This window comes from Notamacropus eugenii, chromosome 1 (genome assembly GCF_028372415.1).
Source record: "Notamacropus eugenii isolate mMacEug1 chromosome 1, mMacEug1.pri_v2, whole genome shotgun sequence".
NCBI lineage: Eukaryota > Metazoa > Chordata > Mammalia > Diprotodontia > Macropodidae > Notamacropus > Notamacropus eugenii.
The window spans coordinates 576,476,148-576,492,699 of record NC_092872.1 but is presented as its reverse complement, the minus strand read 5'-3'; the positions used below and the strand labels follow the sequence as shown (position 1 = coordinate 576,492,699).

General features: G+C 40.8%; 1 protein-coding gene across 1 annotated transcript in view; it reads right to left on the bottom strand.

Moving 5' to 3' along the window:
- Positions 1 to 1,431: 1,431 nt before the first annotated feature.
- The window catches only part of CTSB (cathepsin B), a 31,872-nt gene continuing 16,751 nt past the window's right edge, over positions 1,432 to 16,552 (bottom strand). The window contains exons 2-10 of the mRNA XM_072634391.1: positions 9,482 to 9,632; positions 8,532 to 8,623; positions 7,991 to 8,105; positions 7,288 to 7,406; positions 5,615 to 5,700; positions 4,504 to 4,650; positions 3,911 to 4,027; positions 3,203 to 3,331; positions 1,432 to 2,627 (exon numbers count right to left, since the gene is read on the bottom strand). Coding sequence (XP_072490492.1) covers positions 2,533 to 2,627; positions 3,203 to 3,331; positions 3,911 to 4,027; positions 4,504 to 4,650; positions 5,615 to 5,700; positions 7,288 to 7,406; positions 7,991 to 8,105; positions 8,532 to 8,623; positions 9,482 to 9,607 — 1,026 coding nt within the window. The 5' untranslated portion in view covers positions 9,608 to 9,632 and the 3' untranslated portion in view covers positions 1,432 to 2,532. The remainder of the gene's footprint in view (positions 2,628 to 3,202; positions 3,332 to 3,910; positions 4,028 to 4,503; positions 4,651 to 5,614; positions 5,701 to 7,287; positions 7,407 to 7,990; positions 8,106 to 8,531; positions 8,624 to 9,481; positions 9,633 to 16,552) is intronic.

The window sequence follows — 16,552 nt, the reverse complement described above, 5'->3', positions numbered from 1 at the left end:
CTGATAATTCCCTGCTGCCTACTATAGGTGCCCCTATCTTACAAAACTGTCCTGTTCCCTCTCTTCTGGCTTAAAAAAAAAAAAGATATCTAAACTTTTCTTGGTCAGCTAGATGAAAGAGTGCATAGTGCTGGGTCTGAAGTCAGGAAGACAACTTCACGAGTTCAGATGCAGCCTCAGATATTTAGTAGCTATGTGACCCTGGGCAAGTCACTTAAACCTGTTTGCTTAACCCACTGGAGAAGGAAGTAGCAAACCACTTCAGTCTCTCTGCCAAAAAAAGCCCAAATGGCATCCCATGACTGAAAAAATGATTTAAAAGCTTTTTTCATTTCCCTTTAAATTTAACTGGAACCTTTAAAAAAAAAAGTAAAACTAACCAATACCTGAAAAAAAGGCAGATGCAGTGTTGCACAACCACAGTCCCCTACCTCCGCAAATTTTTACGTATGGTGTGAGGCATGTCTTGTTTCCTTTGGGGCCAAGCCATGTCATTTCACAGCATTGTTTAGATTGTGGTTTTCTCCATTCATCTCATCATTTATAGATTTTCCTAGTCCTACATCTATATCATATTCTAATCTTAGAATTAGATCCATAAAGGACTTTTCTCTACCATAGGGTGGTTCTCATTAAAACAATCCCTAGCTCATATAAATGGAAGGAGCCAAAGTAAAAAAGGGATAAAAGACATAGCTGCCTTCTTTCTCCTCTTTACAGGGATGGTGTTCACAGGTGTGGAACATTGAAAATCAGATGGGGCAGTGGGGGGAAGGTGTGAATTGATCATTTTGTTGTTTCCTTAGAATCTCAAGGACTTGCTCTGTGGGAGGAGGATACAGGTAAATTTAGGTCAGGTAAAAATAGAAGATAAATAAAAATGTGCCCATTGTTATTGAGTGTACCTAGAGAAAAGACAGTCATTCAACATTAATACAATTGCATATAAACCTAAGTCCTTGGATACCAGTGGATTTGGGGAAGTTGTAGTGACCTTGGGCAAGGCACTAAACTTTGATTGGCTAGACTTCCTCATCTAAAACATGAGGGGATTGGACTTCATGGTATCTGAAATCCTAACTAGATTTATGATCCTACAAAGTGGTACAAGAAAGTTGATGAGGTTCATGAAGGTTTGCAAAAAAGTTATTTCAGAAGAATACAAAATAAGGATATGAAAGCATTTGTGCTTTTTTAGATTGTATATCATATTCATATACTTAATTTGTTAGATAAATATTAAATATTTTTATTTTATGCATTTAAAGGCAAAATTCTGAGAGGAATCCTTGGGCTTCAGGTGCCAAAAGGACCCATAACATGAAAAAAAGACTTAAAAGAACCCTTGGTTAAAGCATCTATCATTCACTTCAGTTTAGGGCAAGGATTGTTTCTCTCCCCTCCCTCCCCCAGAAAAAACCGTCAACAGTATTTAGGAGAAATCTTTTATTGGCACAAGGGTTCTGGGTTCCATTCAGTCACTAAAACCAACATTGAGGTTAAATTGCTTGACAGCATAAAGAGTAAGAGCTTGTTTCTCCTGTGGACATCAGCCTCCTGCTCATCCTCCACCTTCCCAAGGCCATCTGCAGAGGGAGTACTGTTCTTGGAGTAGTAATCACCCACCCAGCTTTTTAAAACCACAGGATCAAGCTTCTCTTAAGTACAACTGATCCTGGCAACTCTTCTTTGTGTGATTAGCCAAGGAACACTAATAAAAATAGATCTGAATCTTGCCACAAGGAAAGACCTAAGGGTGTGTGCAATATTGCAAAGCTTGGTAGCTTCAGGCTGACTGGCACTAAGTGGCCTAAGTAAGCATAGTATGAGATTGTTAGCAGTGAGAAGTGGGGCAGATTAGGATTCCAAAGCCTTATAAAAGCCTTGTGGCCTACCCCACAACACTGTCCTCCCCACAAACCCCCAAATCATTTGGGAGTCAAACTGATTTCTCACAATCTTTTTTACTTCCTACTCAAGATATTTTAAAAAAACAACCCCCTCTCCCCCCAACAACCTTGTTCCCCACTCCCATGGGATAAAACCTTAAAAAATCAGACCCTTCATTCCCTTGAATCATTGTTGCTTTCTGGCTATTTCAGGCTCCTAAAAGATTGAGGTGGGGGGGGGACTGTTGCAGGAGTCATAACAGGGAATTGGAAAACACTCATGGAAAGAGACCTTTTCAAAGAAAGCATCAGGGGTCTCAAGTGTACACAGCCTGTTTGCCAGCAGTGCTATGGGCTATTCACAGAATTACTTAAAACTGAAATGGCATGCATTATTAGGTGGAGTCAAACCAAGAGGTATGTACCTATGTTATTGATGAAGCTGGCTGAACACAAGAAGTCAGCTCAACTAAATTCTCAAAGCCCAGTGATTTGTCTAAAATCTCCCCTTAATCTTCCTGTTTAAACAAAATGTGAATTATAGAGCATTTCTCTGCAGCTCCAAAGTCTTTTAAAAATATTCATTTCTCCCATTCCCAAGTTTTTTCTTTTTTTAAAAAATTAAAGTTGGGCAAATGACAGGTTAGTTCTTCCAATATTGATCTGTTCGGGGTATTCCAGCCACAATTTCAGATTCTATTCCACAGTGATTCTTTCCACGGAGGATTTTAAAGAAACCTGAAAAAAAAATTATTTAAAGCTTGAAATGCATCCTAAGAAGCACTTCTTGCCTGACTGACATACTTCACTCTCACTTATCAATTTAAAATTAAGCCATCCCACAGGAGTTACCTCTCCCAGTCCCTTTTTTCTGAGACAGAGTTCTAAGTCAGTTATCCTTCCTCTCAAGTCACTCAACCCCTTCCCAGCTGCCTTCAGAAAGTTCTATAGAGCAGTCCTTTGAGGGGTAAAAAGTATGAGAATAAAATCCCTGCCTTGATTTTGTCTCTAGGACATGAGGACTTCATCACCACCTCCCTTCCCCATAAACTCCTAGCTGGCTTTGACTCCTTTTTGGTGAGATAGTAAGCAAGGTGTGGTTATGTTAAACTTTTCCAGAGCACCCTGGTATTCTTTTAGGGCCAAACTTGGCCTATGGTAGAAGCTAGGGGGACTGGACTTGGGTTACTTCTACACTAAATGGAGCCCAAATGATACTGATATTTGGATCTGCATTGTTGAAAGCCCTTGGCAAAGAGAAGAGGATGGGTATTCCCGGGAATATACAGCTCCTAGCAGCTCTCTTTACTCACCATTATCACCCCAGTCTGTGTTCCAGGAGTTAGCAGCCAACCAGTAAGGGGTACCAGCCTCCACACCCCAGCCTAGGATACGAATGGCATGGCCTCCAAGCATTTCTCCAGTAACATGCTGGTATACTCCTGGGAACGGTACAACGGGATGACTGATTCATGGTTCAAGGCAATTATTCTCTGTGCCTCCCTCCATCCTCACATCACCTTCCTCCTACCCCCTGTAAAGGACATGTGTCTTCGGAAAAAGTAGATGTTAGGGGTTCTCAACAGGCTCAAGGTTCTTTAATCAAGCAATATTTATGAGTTCCTATTCTTTAGTTACAAAGGGAAGGAGCTTCTTTCTAAGAAGGAAAAGCATGCAAATTGAATGGAGCAAAGGAGAAAGATCTGGCACCTTAGAAGTTTGAGGGGTTAGGCCTTGACTTCTGTGGACTTTAACCACCTCTATTTTTGCAAGAAAGCTTTATCATTAGGAAAAACAATGGGAAAGGGAGAGTAGAAAGAATACTGGATTTGGAATCATGAGACCAGAATTTGAATTCCAGTTTTTTTTACTTAATAGATGTGTGACAGTGAACAAGTCACAAATAGTCTTGTGGTCGAATGGTTACTTCTGCCACATAGTTTACCTGACAGCCTCTTGGGATTTCTCAACCTCAACCAGCTACCTTCTCAACTGAAGTAGGCACAATGAAAATAACTTACCAGACTTGTATTGGAGGAAGTCAGTGTACACAAGAAAAGCTCCTTCCACAGGGCCATTCTTGTAGATCTCAGCCATGATCTCCTGCTCACTTGAAGGCACACTGTAAGAGGTTGATCCTGAAAGTCAAGACAGAATAGTCAACTATGAACTTTGCCCACTGCAGCCTTAACAGGGAAAGTGACTTGAAACTGCATTACAACTGATCTCTGCCCCACTTTCACCTGTCTTCCATCCAAGGTAGGGTTACACAGTTTTATGCTGCTGAAGTCCAGTATTCTCCTGCTGCCCAAACATTTCTAACAAAGAGCACCTTGGGCAAAGGCTGTGTATTCTGGGCTTGGGCTGTGTGTGTGTTCTGAGGCCTTAACTTCTGTGAATATAGAGCAGCCTGACTACAAGAGATACACAGCAGACATAAAATTTGGAGGTCAAGATGAATCTGCCTTTCCTTGACAGTCAGAGGGACTTTTGCTTGTTTTTACTGTCTTGGGTATGCTTAGTCAACCTAGAGCTTAAGACATGAGCTACTATAGGATGCAAAAGATTAACTGCTAATTCTGGTCCTTCACACAGACCCTCAAGTCCTACTCACCATAGTGTTTGTCATCTTTGTAGTCAGGAGAATAGCCTGCTTCACACTTCTTGCTGCATTTGGGGGTGTTTCCTGTCTCTCCAGTACAGGCAGGGCGGGAACCATTCACGTGGTGCTCACATGGAGGGATGGAGTAAGGTCGGCAGCCTGATAGAACCAAACAATGGGGTTAAGATTTTAGTACTCTACTCCTACACTCTGGGCCTTGAGTCCTGGGAAAGGCCTTCCTGGAACTAATGTTTTCTGCCATGCACTCAGTATACTTTTCCCCATACTTCTTCCATACTATATTTGTCCGCTAGGCTAATAAGCAAGTTATCACAGTAGCAGAGTGGAGACAACCATAATGCTAAGAATATGAGAAGAACTGATACATTCTTTTAATCTTTTCATTCATCCCATTTCCTTAAAACTGGGAAAATATCAATCTAAAATATTTATGTAAAGAAAGCTTTTAGATTGGTGTTGTTTTTAGACAACCTGACACCTACTTGCATAGGGCTTTTTTCCTTTATTTTTTTTCTATCACTTGCATTTTCTAATGTATCTCATCCTACTCCCCTAGCTAAGAAATCATCTCTTCTTTTAACAAAAGAAAAATAGTTCAGAAAAACCAAACACCCAACTTAATAAGGGTAGACACAATACTCTACCATCCCCCACCTCAGCAAAGAAGGGAGGGAAGTTATAGATCTAGTATCCCACTCACCCTAGGGAACGAGGGACAGATATTATCGCCATTTCATAGAAGAGAAAATGGGACTTGCATGGGGCTATAGCTAAAACTCAAACAAAGTCTTCTGAATTCTAGTCTAATGATCCTGTGATCTATGATACTGTGCACTGAAGGACCAGAGGAAATCTTCTTACCTCTTTTTCTTAGAAACTAAGTCAAATAACCAGAAAGACAAACTGAAGTTCCTTACTTCCCCCACTATCACAAGCAACAACAATGGGTACTTTGACTGCTTGCAAAAAAGCCATACTTGGCGATTCATGAGTATACCAACAATGTACTTTTCACTTAAGACCCCTTTAGCATTTTCTTAAATTATGGGTTGAGACCCCATATGGGGTTTAAGAAGTGCTACTTTAAGGAACGGGTACTTACCTACATGGGAATCATAAAGGCCACCAGAAACAAGGCCTTTCTTGGTCCAATACTTCCAAGCTCCAGAAGGAAAGCCACCATTACAGCTGGAAGACAAGTCCAGATAAGAACAGGCTGTTTCAGTAATTAGTAAGGTACCTATCACTAGAAGGCTCTGGTAAGGTAAGGGTAGATAAGATGACACTTGAGATTCTGATGCTCAATGGGCAACTCCTTCCTCTTTTCCCCCAAAGCCACTATTATACCCTTATCTCTGTTTCCTGGTTCACTTCCTCCATGAAGAAATACTATTCTCTAAGACCACCTGAGGCCTTCAAAAACCCATTATCTTTGTGCAGTTTAAAAAGTAATCCAGGCAGTGGCAGGTAAAAAACAAGATGATCCAATCTGCAGTGAAAATCATATTCAGAACATCAGAACTTTAGATCTAAGAGCACTAGATCTAACCCCTTCTTCAAATGTCAGGCTCTGAAGGATTAGAAGACAGACCAATCATGGCATAGGGGTGGGATCATAGGATCTCTTAAATCCCTCTGCTTGAGGATCAGTGACAGTGATTCTACTTTTCCTGAAAGCAATTTGAAATCTACCTTTAACTTTTGCCTCTGGCTCCTAGTTCCACTCTTAGAACCAAGAAAAGTAAGTCTAATCCCTCTTTCTATACAAAGGACCTTTTCATATATTCCCATAGACAGACACACATATAAATATATGCATGTATATATTACATGTATACACACATATTATAAATGATTATACAATAGTTATATTGTATAATTACATGTATGTACACGTATACATAAAGGTCTCTCTCAGCCAAACATTCCTAGTTCCCTGAACTGATATTTGAGTAGTATTTCATTAGTGTCCTTCCTTAATGGTATCACCCAGAAGTGAATACTAGTACAGCAAGATTAAGGGCCAGGCCCTGTGCTAGGTGCTGACAGAAAGATCTGAAATACTGTATCCATTCAAACCTATATCCTACTTGGGACTGCGTTTAAATGCATGCAAACTTTGTAGCGTGTTTTCAAAATTGCTGCAAAAACAAAACACAAAACCAACAACTTAGGCTCTGACAGAATCTAATTCTCTTTTGCCATCTTCCATAGCCAGATCAGAGATTTGGAGCCAGGAGGCACCTTTAAGGACACATTTGGTCCAACCCCCCTTGTATTACATATAAGGAAAACGATGTCCTGTGACTTGCTCAAAGTCACCCAAGTATAAAGTGGAAGAGCAAAGGATTCAAACTCAGATTCCACCTAGAACTCTTTCCTCTGTACATACCTTACCAGAAGGTATGAACCTTGATAATGCCCCTGCATTATCTCTCTGATTTTAGGGTACTCTCAATGGGCTGCCTACTTCAAAAGCATTTTTTTATTCATATTGATCTATTTCAGCAGAAAAAAAAGAGTGAATCTAGCCCTTGATGATAACAGTGCTGCTCTCTAGCATACCCACCCTCAGGGGCTGGTGAACACCATATAAAGATAGATAAATGTTCCCAAGGAAAGACAAAGATTCTAATGGTCATGGATTACATAGCTCTAATTTTTCCTTTCCTTTCCTTTTCCCAATGGCTGTTGGGAATCGTGCCAAGAAGCAGTTAAAAGCTAGTGATTATGCTTGGGCCCCAACCCCAGTTGTCTCTTAGGATCAAGACTCACCCTTCCCCACACTCAAATCCACAGCAGCTAAGCAGGTCCTCAGCAGACACTTCCACATTGGCATTTCCATGAGTGTGTATGCAGATCCTGTCAGAAATGGCTTCCACAGCGCCAAATGCCTGTGGGAACAAATCCAAAGATGAATCCAAGGAGAAGCAGAGACTAGCAACAAGAATGCAAGAAAAACTCAAATGGATGAGTAAGATTCTCAATCTGCCAGTTAGGTTTTACTTGAGATTCATGAAAGTCATTCAAGGATCAGCATCTAAGGGTGATAACTGGGAAACCACATCTGCAACCCCATGACTTTCCTTTGTGAAGCTGTCCTCCTCTCTGGTGCTTAATTTAAGTGGCTTTGTTGTTCAGCCTTGAAGAGTTCTTCACTTTAGACAGTAAAGCCAATCTTTCCCTCCCTTCCCCCAAATACCTTCTTCCCTGTAACTCCCTGATGCTAAAGTGGGATAACAAAGAGAGTACTTTCTTACAGAGCACCATAGTGGTTACAGTTTGTAGTATAGGATGTCTGGACTGGATAAGTAAAAGGGGAAACTGAAAGAGACTTTAAAGAAATCTAGTTCAATCTCTTTGCTTTACAGAGGGGAAAAAAGAGGCTCTAAGAAGCGAAGGAATTTTCCAGAGTTACTGAGGTATAAGCACCTCATGTGTTGCTTCTAAGCCAACTCCCCCTTCTCCCCCCTCTTACCCAGCAAGAGCCGCAGGAACCCTGGTCTCTAATTTCCTTGATGGTTGGGCAGTTTGGCCACTGTTCCCGGGCATCAAAGTTTTCTGGTAGCTCCATGCCATCAGCCAAAAACATTCTGAGTAAAGAACACAACTTTGTTTCAAGAGGTCAGATGGCACTGTTCTGCCTCTCTCCATGTCCCTCAGGTTAAAAGGGGGTAGAGGGGAAGAAGGGAAAGGGGAAGATAAATCTTAAGACTAAATAGCCAATCAGAAACAGGGTGTCAAGGAGACAACAGTTTGCCTTAGACTCAAATGCCCCTAAGAACTAGCAGCCTTCTCCTGGTCTCATAACTACATCTCATTGGCTAACCTGACTTTATATGCATCAAGTTAAATAAAAACTTCTAACAGACTAGTGTTCAGAAGAATCAAGTTATTGTGGAAATACAGTAAATACCTAGAAGAAATCTTGAGACGCTGTGCTCTGAATGCTCAAGAAGATGATTCCCCCACCCCTACTCTCCTCTCCATCTGGTTGTGCCCTTCCCATGACTCAATACCTCTGAGGTAGTAGTAGCTTGGTTTCACCCATGAAGGTACCACAGAGTTTCTTTACGTAGCTCATGTCTGCATTACGGAAGTTGTGCCCAGCCTAAAACAAAACTTATTGGTCATTACTGAGCAATAGGAAAAATAAAAGTCCTTCCCCCCAGAAGAAAACAAATTAACAATCATTAAGCTCATCATATTAGTTACCATTGCTGGGCCACTGAGTTTGTCCCACTGGCAGACAATCATTAGGCATATATTAACAAAATATTAACCAAAAACCTTCTCTACTCAGCTTCAATTTTCTAGTAACACAACTCTTACAACATCAGCTTCAATAGCCTCATTTACAGAGACTATAGAAACTGTTTCTTTTTAAGAGGATTTAAATTTTTGAAGAGTCATGGTTAAACTGTCATTCTATAGGGAGTTTGTGGGATACTGGAAATTTAATAGTCCTTCTGGAGACAGTTGATGGGTGGCTGAAGACAGACCAAATGAGGTAAAGTGGATGAAAAGAAATTTTTGCAGTCTTAATGGCTGAACAGTGGAACACATATATTGAATAACTGCTTATGAAAAAAGGTTTCTACAATGTTAATATTTAATATTAAATTATTAATTTGGAGCTTAGCGCTAATTGAATGGCAGTAACAATTACACTTATAAATGAGGAAATTCTCTTAAATTACTTAGAACTCAGATGAGCAGAAAGAATATGGTAAATAAAGCAGGCTATATGTGCAAGTATGGTTAATTCTGAAACTTTGCTAATGCAGTTCTTTCCTACTGCCTCCAGTAACCTTAAAAGCCTCTTTACAGAGCATCCACATAACCCTTAAATAACTCTTGCTTAACAGCATATATGTCCATAGTGCTTTAAGGTTTTGTTTTGAATACAAAAGTGCTTTTCTCCCAAGTTAGCTGGCTGCTTAGTGAGCTGCACGTTCCCAAGACAAACCTGCCATGTAGTGTTGAACTTGTTGATATAGTTGACCATTTCATCTGAAAGAGGAGGAAAGGACAACCTGCTCCAAGCACTGGTCAGTACACCCAGGCTGCACAGAGTGGCCAAGAACCGCCACATTTTGGGCACTGAATTCTGGATTTACCTGGAAAGAGAAAAAAACCTCATGAAACCTTTTGTTGTCTGACTTATGGATAAGCCACACGTCTTCTAATGTGGGAATACAAAATTAAGACAAACTGTGAGTCAAGAGACCTGTGACCTGTGACAGAGACCCAACAATCTAAAAGTAGTGTGACTTTAGGTAAGCCCCTCATCCCTTCCCTCTCTCGCCCTCAGTTTTCCCTTTTGGAAAGTGAGGCAAAGTTAACTTTCTAGTTACCTCTAGGAGACCTGAGGTGAGTCGTTTAACTCTGAGTCTTCTCTATGAAATAAGGATCATATTAAAAGTTTTCTAGGGCCACTTTCTGTATCCAAGATCACAACATCTGAAGAAACCACTTCAGAGATCACCTGATCCTTTATTCCACAGATTAGGAAACTGCCCGAGGCCTGTTTTAAAAATACTCCTTTTGCATATGCTAAAGGTCAAGCACGCAGGAAAGAAAAATTGAAATTTAAATCCAGGTCTTGACAGCAAATCTGATATATCTTCTAATGGCTTACCATCTTGTCCTACCACTGGGAAAGGGGAAGAGGGAAGAGAAAAGGAAGCAAGCATTTATAAGTACCTACTATGTGCCAGGCACCATGCTTAGTGCTTTACAAAGATTATCCTCACTATAAAATATAGATGCTATTATCTTCCCCATTTTACAGTTGTGGAAACTGAGACAGGTTAAAGTGACTTGCACACACAGCTAATAAGTATCTGAGGTTAAATTTGAACTCTCTAGGCCCAGGGATCTTCCCACTGGACCACCTAGTTGTCTCAGAGAAATGTCTTCTGATCTAGCAACCCTGGGGGTTTGGTATCAACCCAATCATTACACCCTTAGGACTTGTGGGACCTTCCATCAATCTGCCTGTGGGTAAACTTTCTTTTATATGTCGCTGTCTCCTCCACTCTCCTCCAACCGGATGAGCTCCTTGAGAGTGGAGACTGTTTAGCTTTTTCTATCTGTGCACATTAAGTCAATCCCTTCTCATCTATTTATTCAGTAGGCTTCATGCCCCTACACTGGGCAATTCCTACCTCTTAGAACAGTCCAAAGCCAAATCTGAATTTCAGAGAAACAGAGGTTGTGTGTGTGTCCCTCACCAAATCTACTGTAACAATTCTGGCTGGCTTCTTGCCACACAGAAGCTTAACCAGATCTGAGCAGTTGCTGAAGAAGAAAAATGTATCAATTTGCTCCTTACAGGACAGGCTTAGTAACAAAGTAACATGATCTGAAAAACCTCGGGCCACTAACAACCTGCAGAATTATCTTTGTTTCCGCTTCATTGCTGGGCTCTAGGGTGGCAGAATAAGGTCTCAAACTCTTTCAGTGCCTTTCAGGAAACCTTCCTGCATCCCCTATTCAATATGAAACGAAAGAGTTTGAAGTATTAAAAAAAGTACCCAGAGTTGAAAGTTCTTTAATATTATGTTATTGGATCCTCATAGGAAATCTCTAAGATAGGTGCTATTATCACCTATGGACAGAGAAATGGAAAGAAATTAGAATTAGACTTTGTTGATGCATCAGATTAAATTTGGCTGAACTGCCCCCCCTGCTTAAATCTTTGGTCAAAAGTAATGGGTCCAGGAATTGGGGTTATTGTTCAATTTGGAGGTTATTCTTTGAGTCTTGGCAAAGATATTGGAGGGGTTTACCCTTTCCTTCTCCAGAACATTTTACAGATGAGGAAACTGAGGCAAGCAGTGACTTGCTCAGGGTCACAAAGCCAGTAAAAGTATCTGAGGCCAGATTTGAAATCAGGAAATTGAGTCTTCCTGACTCCAGGCCCAGCACCCTATCTATTTTGATACCTAGCTGCCCAAGGAGTTGGGGTAGGGGTTATATATCTTCATTGGAGATTAGGGTAATCAAAACCAAAAAATTTTCAAAAATAAGCCTTCCCTAATGGGGCCCTTCTTTAGTTCCTTATTTGTGAAATAAAAGGGACTGAACCGAGCTCTCCAAGGCCTTTTCCAACTCTGACCTTTTACCTAGGCCAACCTGTTTCCCTGACAAGGATGGCAGTTTCCCAATTCATGGGTTAGCTTATGTTTAACCCATCTGAATTTTAAGGTGGCAGCTGGGTAGAACACTTGGTATGAAGTGTTAACAAGCTGAATTAAAAACTCAGACACTGTGAGGACTTGGGTGAGTCACTTCTTACTCTCAATTCCTTTTCAGTGAATGAAAACCATCTACCTCACAGGGTTGTTGTGAGGATCAACTTAACTTATATACAGACTCTAAAAGCATTAATCCTTATTATCATGATTAATGCTAATTACTAGTTTCAACCAGAGAAATATTCCAAAGTCCATGGATTCACTGGCCTCCAGAACCATTCCTACAGTAGTGCAATTTCCAACTTTTAAAGCCCAAGTCAAATACTACCTTCTCTAATCAATTGTTTGTTCAGTCCTGTCCAACTCTTTGTGACCCTATGAACCATAGCACACCAATACTATCCAAGGAGTTTTCTTGGCAAGGACACTGGAGTAGTTTGCCATTTCCTTCTTCAATGAATTGAGGCAAACAGAGGTTAAGTGACTTGCCCACAGTCACACAGCTAGAAAGTGTCTGAGGATGAATTTGAATTCAGGTCTTCCTGACTCTAGGTCCAGTGCTCTGTGCACTGAGTCATCTAACTGCCTCTTCCTCCTCTCTAAGTACTATACTAAACACTACAAACATAAAGAAACAAAGTCACTGCTCTCAGGGAGGGAATTCCCAGAAGGGAGAGAGGGCAAACAGACCTTTTTATCTTATATGTCTATCCCCTTCAGTCATCCTAACACACTTTTTTGAAAGTTAAAGAAGACTGGCCTTGAAATATGAAAACCTGGGTTCAATCTGGGTTGCTCAAACTTACTGATAGAACACATCTTTCAAGAGTCCCTGAACACTCTCTAAGATAGTTACAAGGTAGCTATGTTTTCATAATGGAGAATTCCTCATACCAGTTAGGTTAGAGATACAGGATCCCCTCTACCCATCCTTCATATCTGATTCAGTGAGGTTAAGCAGAAAGAACACTGAATTTACAGTCAGATGGCTTGAATCAGTTCCTGGCACTGCTTATTACTTATTAAAACTAAGTGCCAAATTCTCTGGCCTTCAATTTCCTTGACCATAAATTGAGGGGGTTGGATGGACTAGATTCTTTTTGATATCCTTTCCAGTTCTAAATCTATTCACAGGTAGACTCCTACACAGGGGATACCTGAAGCTCAGTGACTTGCCCAAGATCATAGGTGAGATCTGAGAGTTGAACCCAAGACCTTTGACCCCACAGTCATTTCTTTTTTCCACTATACCACACAGGTCTCCTGTATTCCCCTATAAAACTGGGGCAAAACCTCATCTCAACTTTATCTCCTCCAGTGTCTAGCAATATTCTTATTTCTATGTCCTTAATAATTCAATCAATCAGTAAACAAAGATTAAGCACCTATGTGCCAGATGGGCATCTAGGTGGATAGAAGGCTGGGCCTGGAGTCAGGATGATCTGAGTTGGATTTGACCTGAATGAGGAAAACAGCAGACCACTCCAGTATCTTTGCCAAGAAAATCCCAAATGGGGCCACGAAGAGTCAACACAACTGAAACAACTGAACAACAACATATGCCAGGCACTATGCTAAGTGATGAGGATACAAAAGGAAGCAAAAAACAGTCCCAGTGCTCAATGAACCTTATAATGTAAGGGTGGGGACATCATACAAGCAAATATATACTAAGTGAGCCATATACAGAAGATAATTAGCAAAAAGGTCAGCTAGGTGATGAAGTGGAGAGAGCTGGGCCTAGAGTCAGGAAGACCTCGGTTCAAATTTGACTTCAGACACTTACTAGCTTTGTGACAGGAGGAAAGTCACTTAACCTTGTTTGCCTTGTTTCCTCATGTTTAAATGAGCTGAAGAAGGAAAACAACAAACCACTCCAGCATCTTTATGCCAAGAAAGCTCCAAAATGGGTCCCCAAGAGCAGGACACAACTAAAATGACTGAGCAAAAATTAGCAGAGAGAAGACACTGAAATTAAGAGGAATTAATATAATCGATATCATACTGCTTTCCTTTTCAATGGGGGGCAGGGAGGGAAGCAGGAGGGAAGAAAAGAATTGAAAACTCAAAATTCTTTTTTCAAAAAAATGAATGTTAAAAATTTTTTTTTAAAAAGGAGGGATTGGGCAATGATTTTAGTTGGGATTTAGAGGAAGCAGGGAGGTCAGCAGTTGAACGGAGAAAGACTGTTCAGCCCAATTATTCTGCTCCTGGTATTATGGTAAACATCTGTGGGGAATGGGTCCCAAGGCCTTTGCTGACTAAGCGGTGGCTGGAAGTCACGAGGTCTACTGCTGATTCACAGTGTGAGCTTACAGCAAGTCACCCAGCCTCTTTGTACTTTAACATCCCATCGGTAAGGGTGAGGGAGGAAGAGACTGACCTCTAGACAGGCACTAGGTACTTAAACCTGAATTAAGGAGTCAAGAGTTCACTGCAGAAAAGATACTTATAAGCCCTTTACCTAAGGTTTCTTATTAAGAGAGCTGTGTGAATTGACTCTTTGCCCCTACAAGAAACTTCCCAGGACTGGGACTTAGGGCTCCCCGAAGGTAGTTTCATTTTCCTTGTGGTGTGCTAAGGCACTCATGTTCTGAAAAAGGTTATATCCAAAATTAGGTTTAGTATTTTATATGGTAAGGCGCAGCTGGTCATAGTAATCAAACCTCAACCTCTCATTTACACAGTGTATTTAAGCTTACCCAAAGTGCTTTAGAGAAAATTAAAGCCCTCTTCTACCACTTTCCTAGACTTATTGTTGGATATAGGATTTCTACCTACCAGAGCGTTGCACATGGGAGGAAGGGTAAATGACCAGGTCCTCCCCTTGCCAAGCCATCTTGGGTCCAGGGCCTGATTAACTCCCTAGAACAGATTTTCCCTAGCACCTGAACTATTAATTATCTCCCCAACTGGATAAGTCTGAAACACTCCACAATGACTTCCCCATGTAGAAGCAGGAGTTCAAATCATATGCCTATAACCATGGGCAATTCAGTGGATAGAGCACTGGGCCTGAGGTCAGGCAAATCCAGCCTCATATACAGCTTAATAACCTGGTTGCCTCTGTTTCCTTATCTGCAAAATGAACCTAATAAACAGGACCTACTTCCCAGGGTTGTTGTGAACATCAAATGAGAAGTGTTTATGGTCTGTAGTACGTGCTATATAAATAGTAGCTGTTAAGTATCAACAAAACAGCTCAATTTACAAGACACAAAGATTCTGAAACTTATGTAGTTTCTTAAAACATATCCTGAATTCAACACGGTAGTAATAAAAACTGTCCTGTTTGTATCCCCTTCTGAACTATTTTTTCTTCTGTGGGTTAAAAATGTTTTACTGATATGCTTTACTGTATCCTCTGCATTTCTCTGGCTTGGGTAGACTTCTTACTCTCAAAGTCTTCTTAGCCTTGAGAAATGATACCCTGAATAGCCACTGAAACCAGGTCTGTTTGTATGAATTCTTTTGGGAGCAAGGGGTAAGTGATTTCCCAGGTCTTTCGCCCTAGGAAGGGCACTTATAGGTAACACCCCAGAGTGGGTGCAGGCATATTCCTGATAACAAGTGTTGTTGAGTTCTCAGTCATGTCTCACTCATCATGACCCCAATTCAGGGTTTTCTTGGCAAAAGCACTGGCATTGTTTGCCATTTCCTTCCCCAGCTCATTTTACAGATGAATCTCCCAAGCAATGCAGGGAGATGGATTCCTTCTCCTGAAGAGGACAGGCAATTATTTCCATATGCTCCATAAATCTAAGAGCCACAGACACAAAAATCACATCACTCAACTGAGGCAAACAGGGTTAAGTGATTTGCCAGGGTCATACTGCTACTAAGTGTCTGAGGTCAAATTTGAACTCAGGAAGATAAGTCTTCCGGACTCCAGGCCCAGAAGTTCTATCCACTGTGCCACCCAGTACATTGACAATAAGAATATAATAGTGAGAGCTGAAAGGGACCTGAGATCATTCAACCCAAACCCTTCTTTTTTTCAAATAAGCAATGAAGCCCAAGGTAAGAAGCAAAGACAGGATTTAAAAACCTAGATCTTTCAACTCCAACTCCAAATCACATTTTGTAAGTCTTTAGGTTTACAAGTCAGCTAGGATGTTTGCCCTTTGTGAAACTCTGCTCCTCTTTAAGACTGACTGGTTTTTTTTTTGGTAAGGTAAGGTTATCATCCTAGAAAATCTCCTACGTCTCTATAATTGGCCAGCTGATATTCCTTTTCTTGAATGAGATTTGGGACTTTATCTGTATAGGAAGCTCCACGTGATAGGCAATCCATCCTCCTCCCAAGGTAGCCTACTGCTATATTAGCCGAGGCATTAAGAAATTAAGTGATTTCCCCAGAATCACACACCAGTATCCTGTCAAGTGAAACCTGGGGCTCCATTCATTGTGCCCAATACCATGCTGTATTTTTCAGGTTAATCTAGGATTTAAAATTTAATGAATTCAGGGAAGCAATAGACAATCAAGGCAAGTTAACAGCTACAAATTAAGTCTTGAGCTGACCTAACATCAGTCACTTGCAAAGTCCAAAAGGAAGGACTTTGTGTGAAGTGTTATTTCCTCTCCATGCTCCAGTTTCATCTATGTCAAGGAAGTCAAGACAACTTCAGTAGATGTGTTTTACAATAACAAAGATGAGCCCAGTAAGTGAGTGGTGTGGGAAAATTAGAACCTGATGTGTCAGGACTCTGGAATATTAAGCTCCCTCCTAAATCTCCTTCCTTTCTCTCCTTCTCTTTGCACACTGTCTGCCACATAGTAATACTTCAAGAAATGCCTTTTTTAAGTCTGCCTTTTTACACTGCTATTTAAACTCT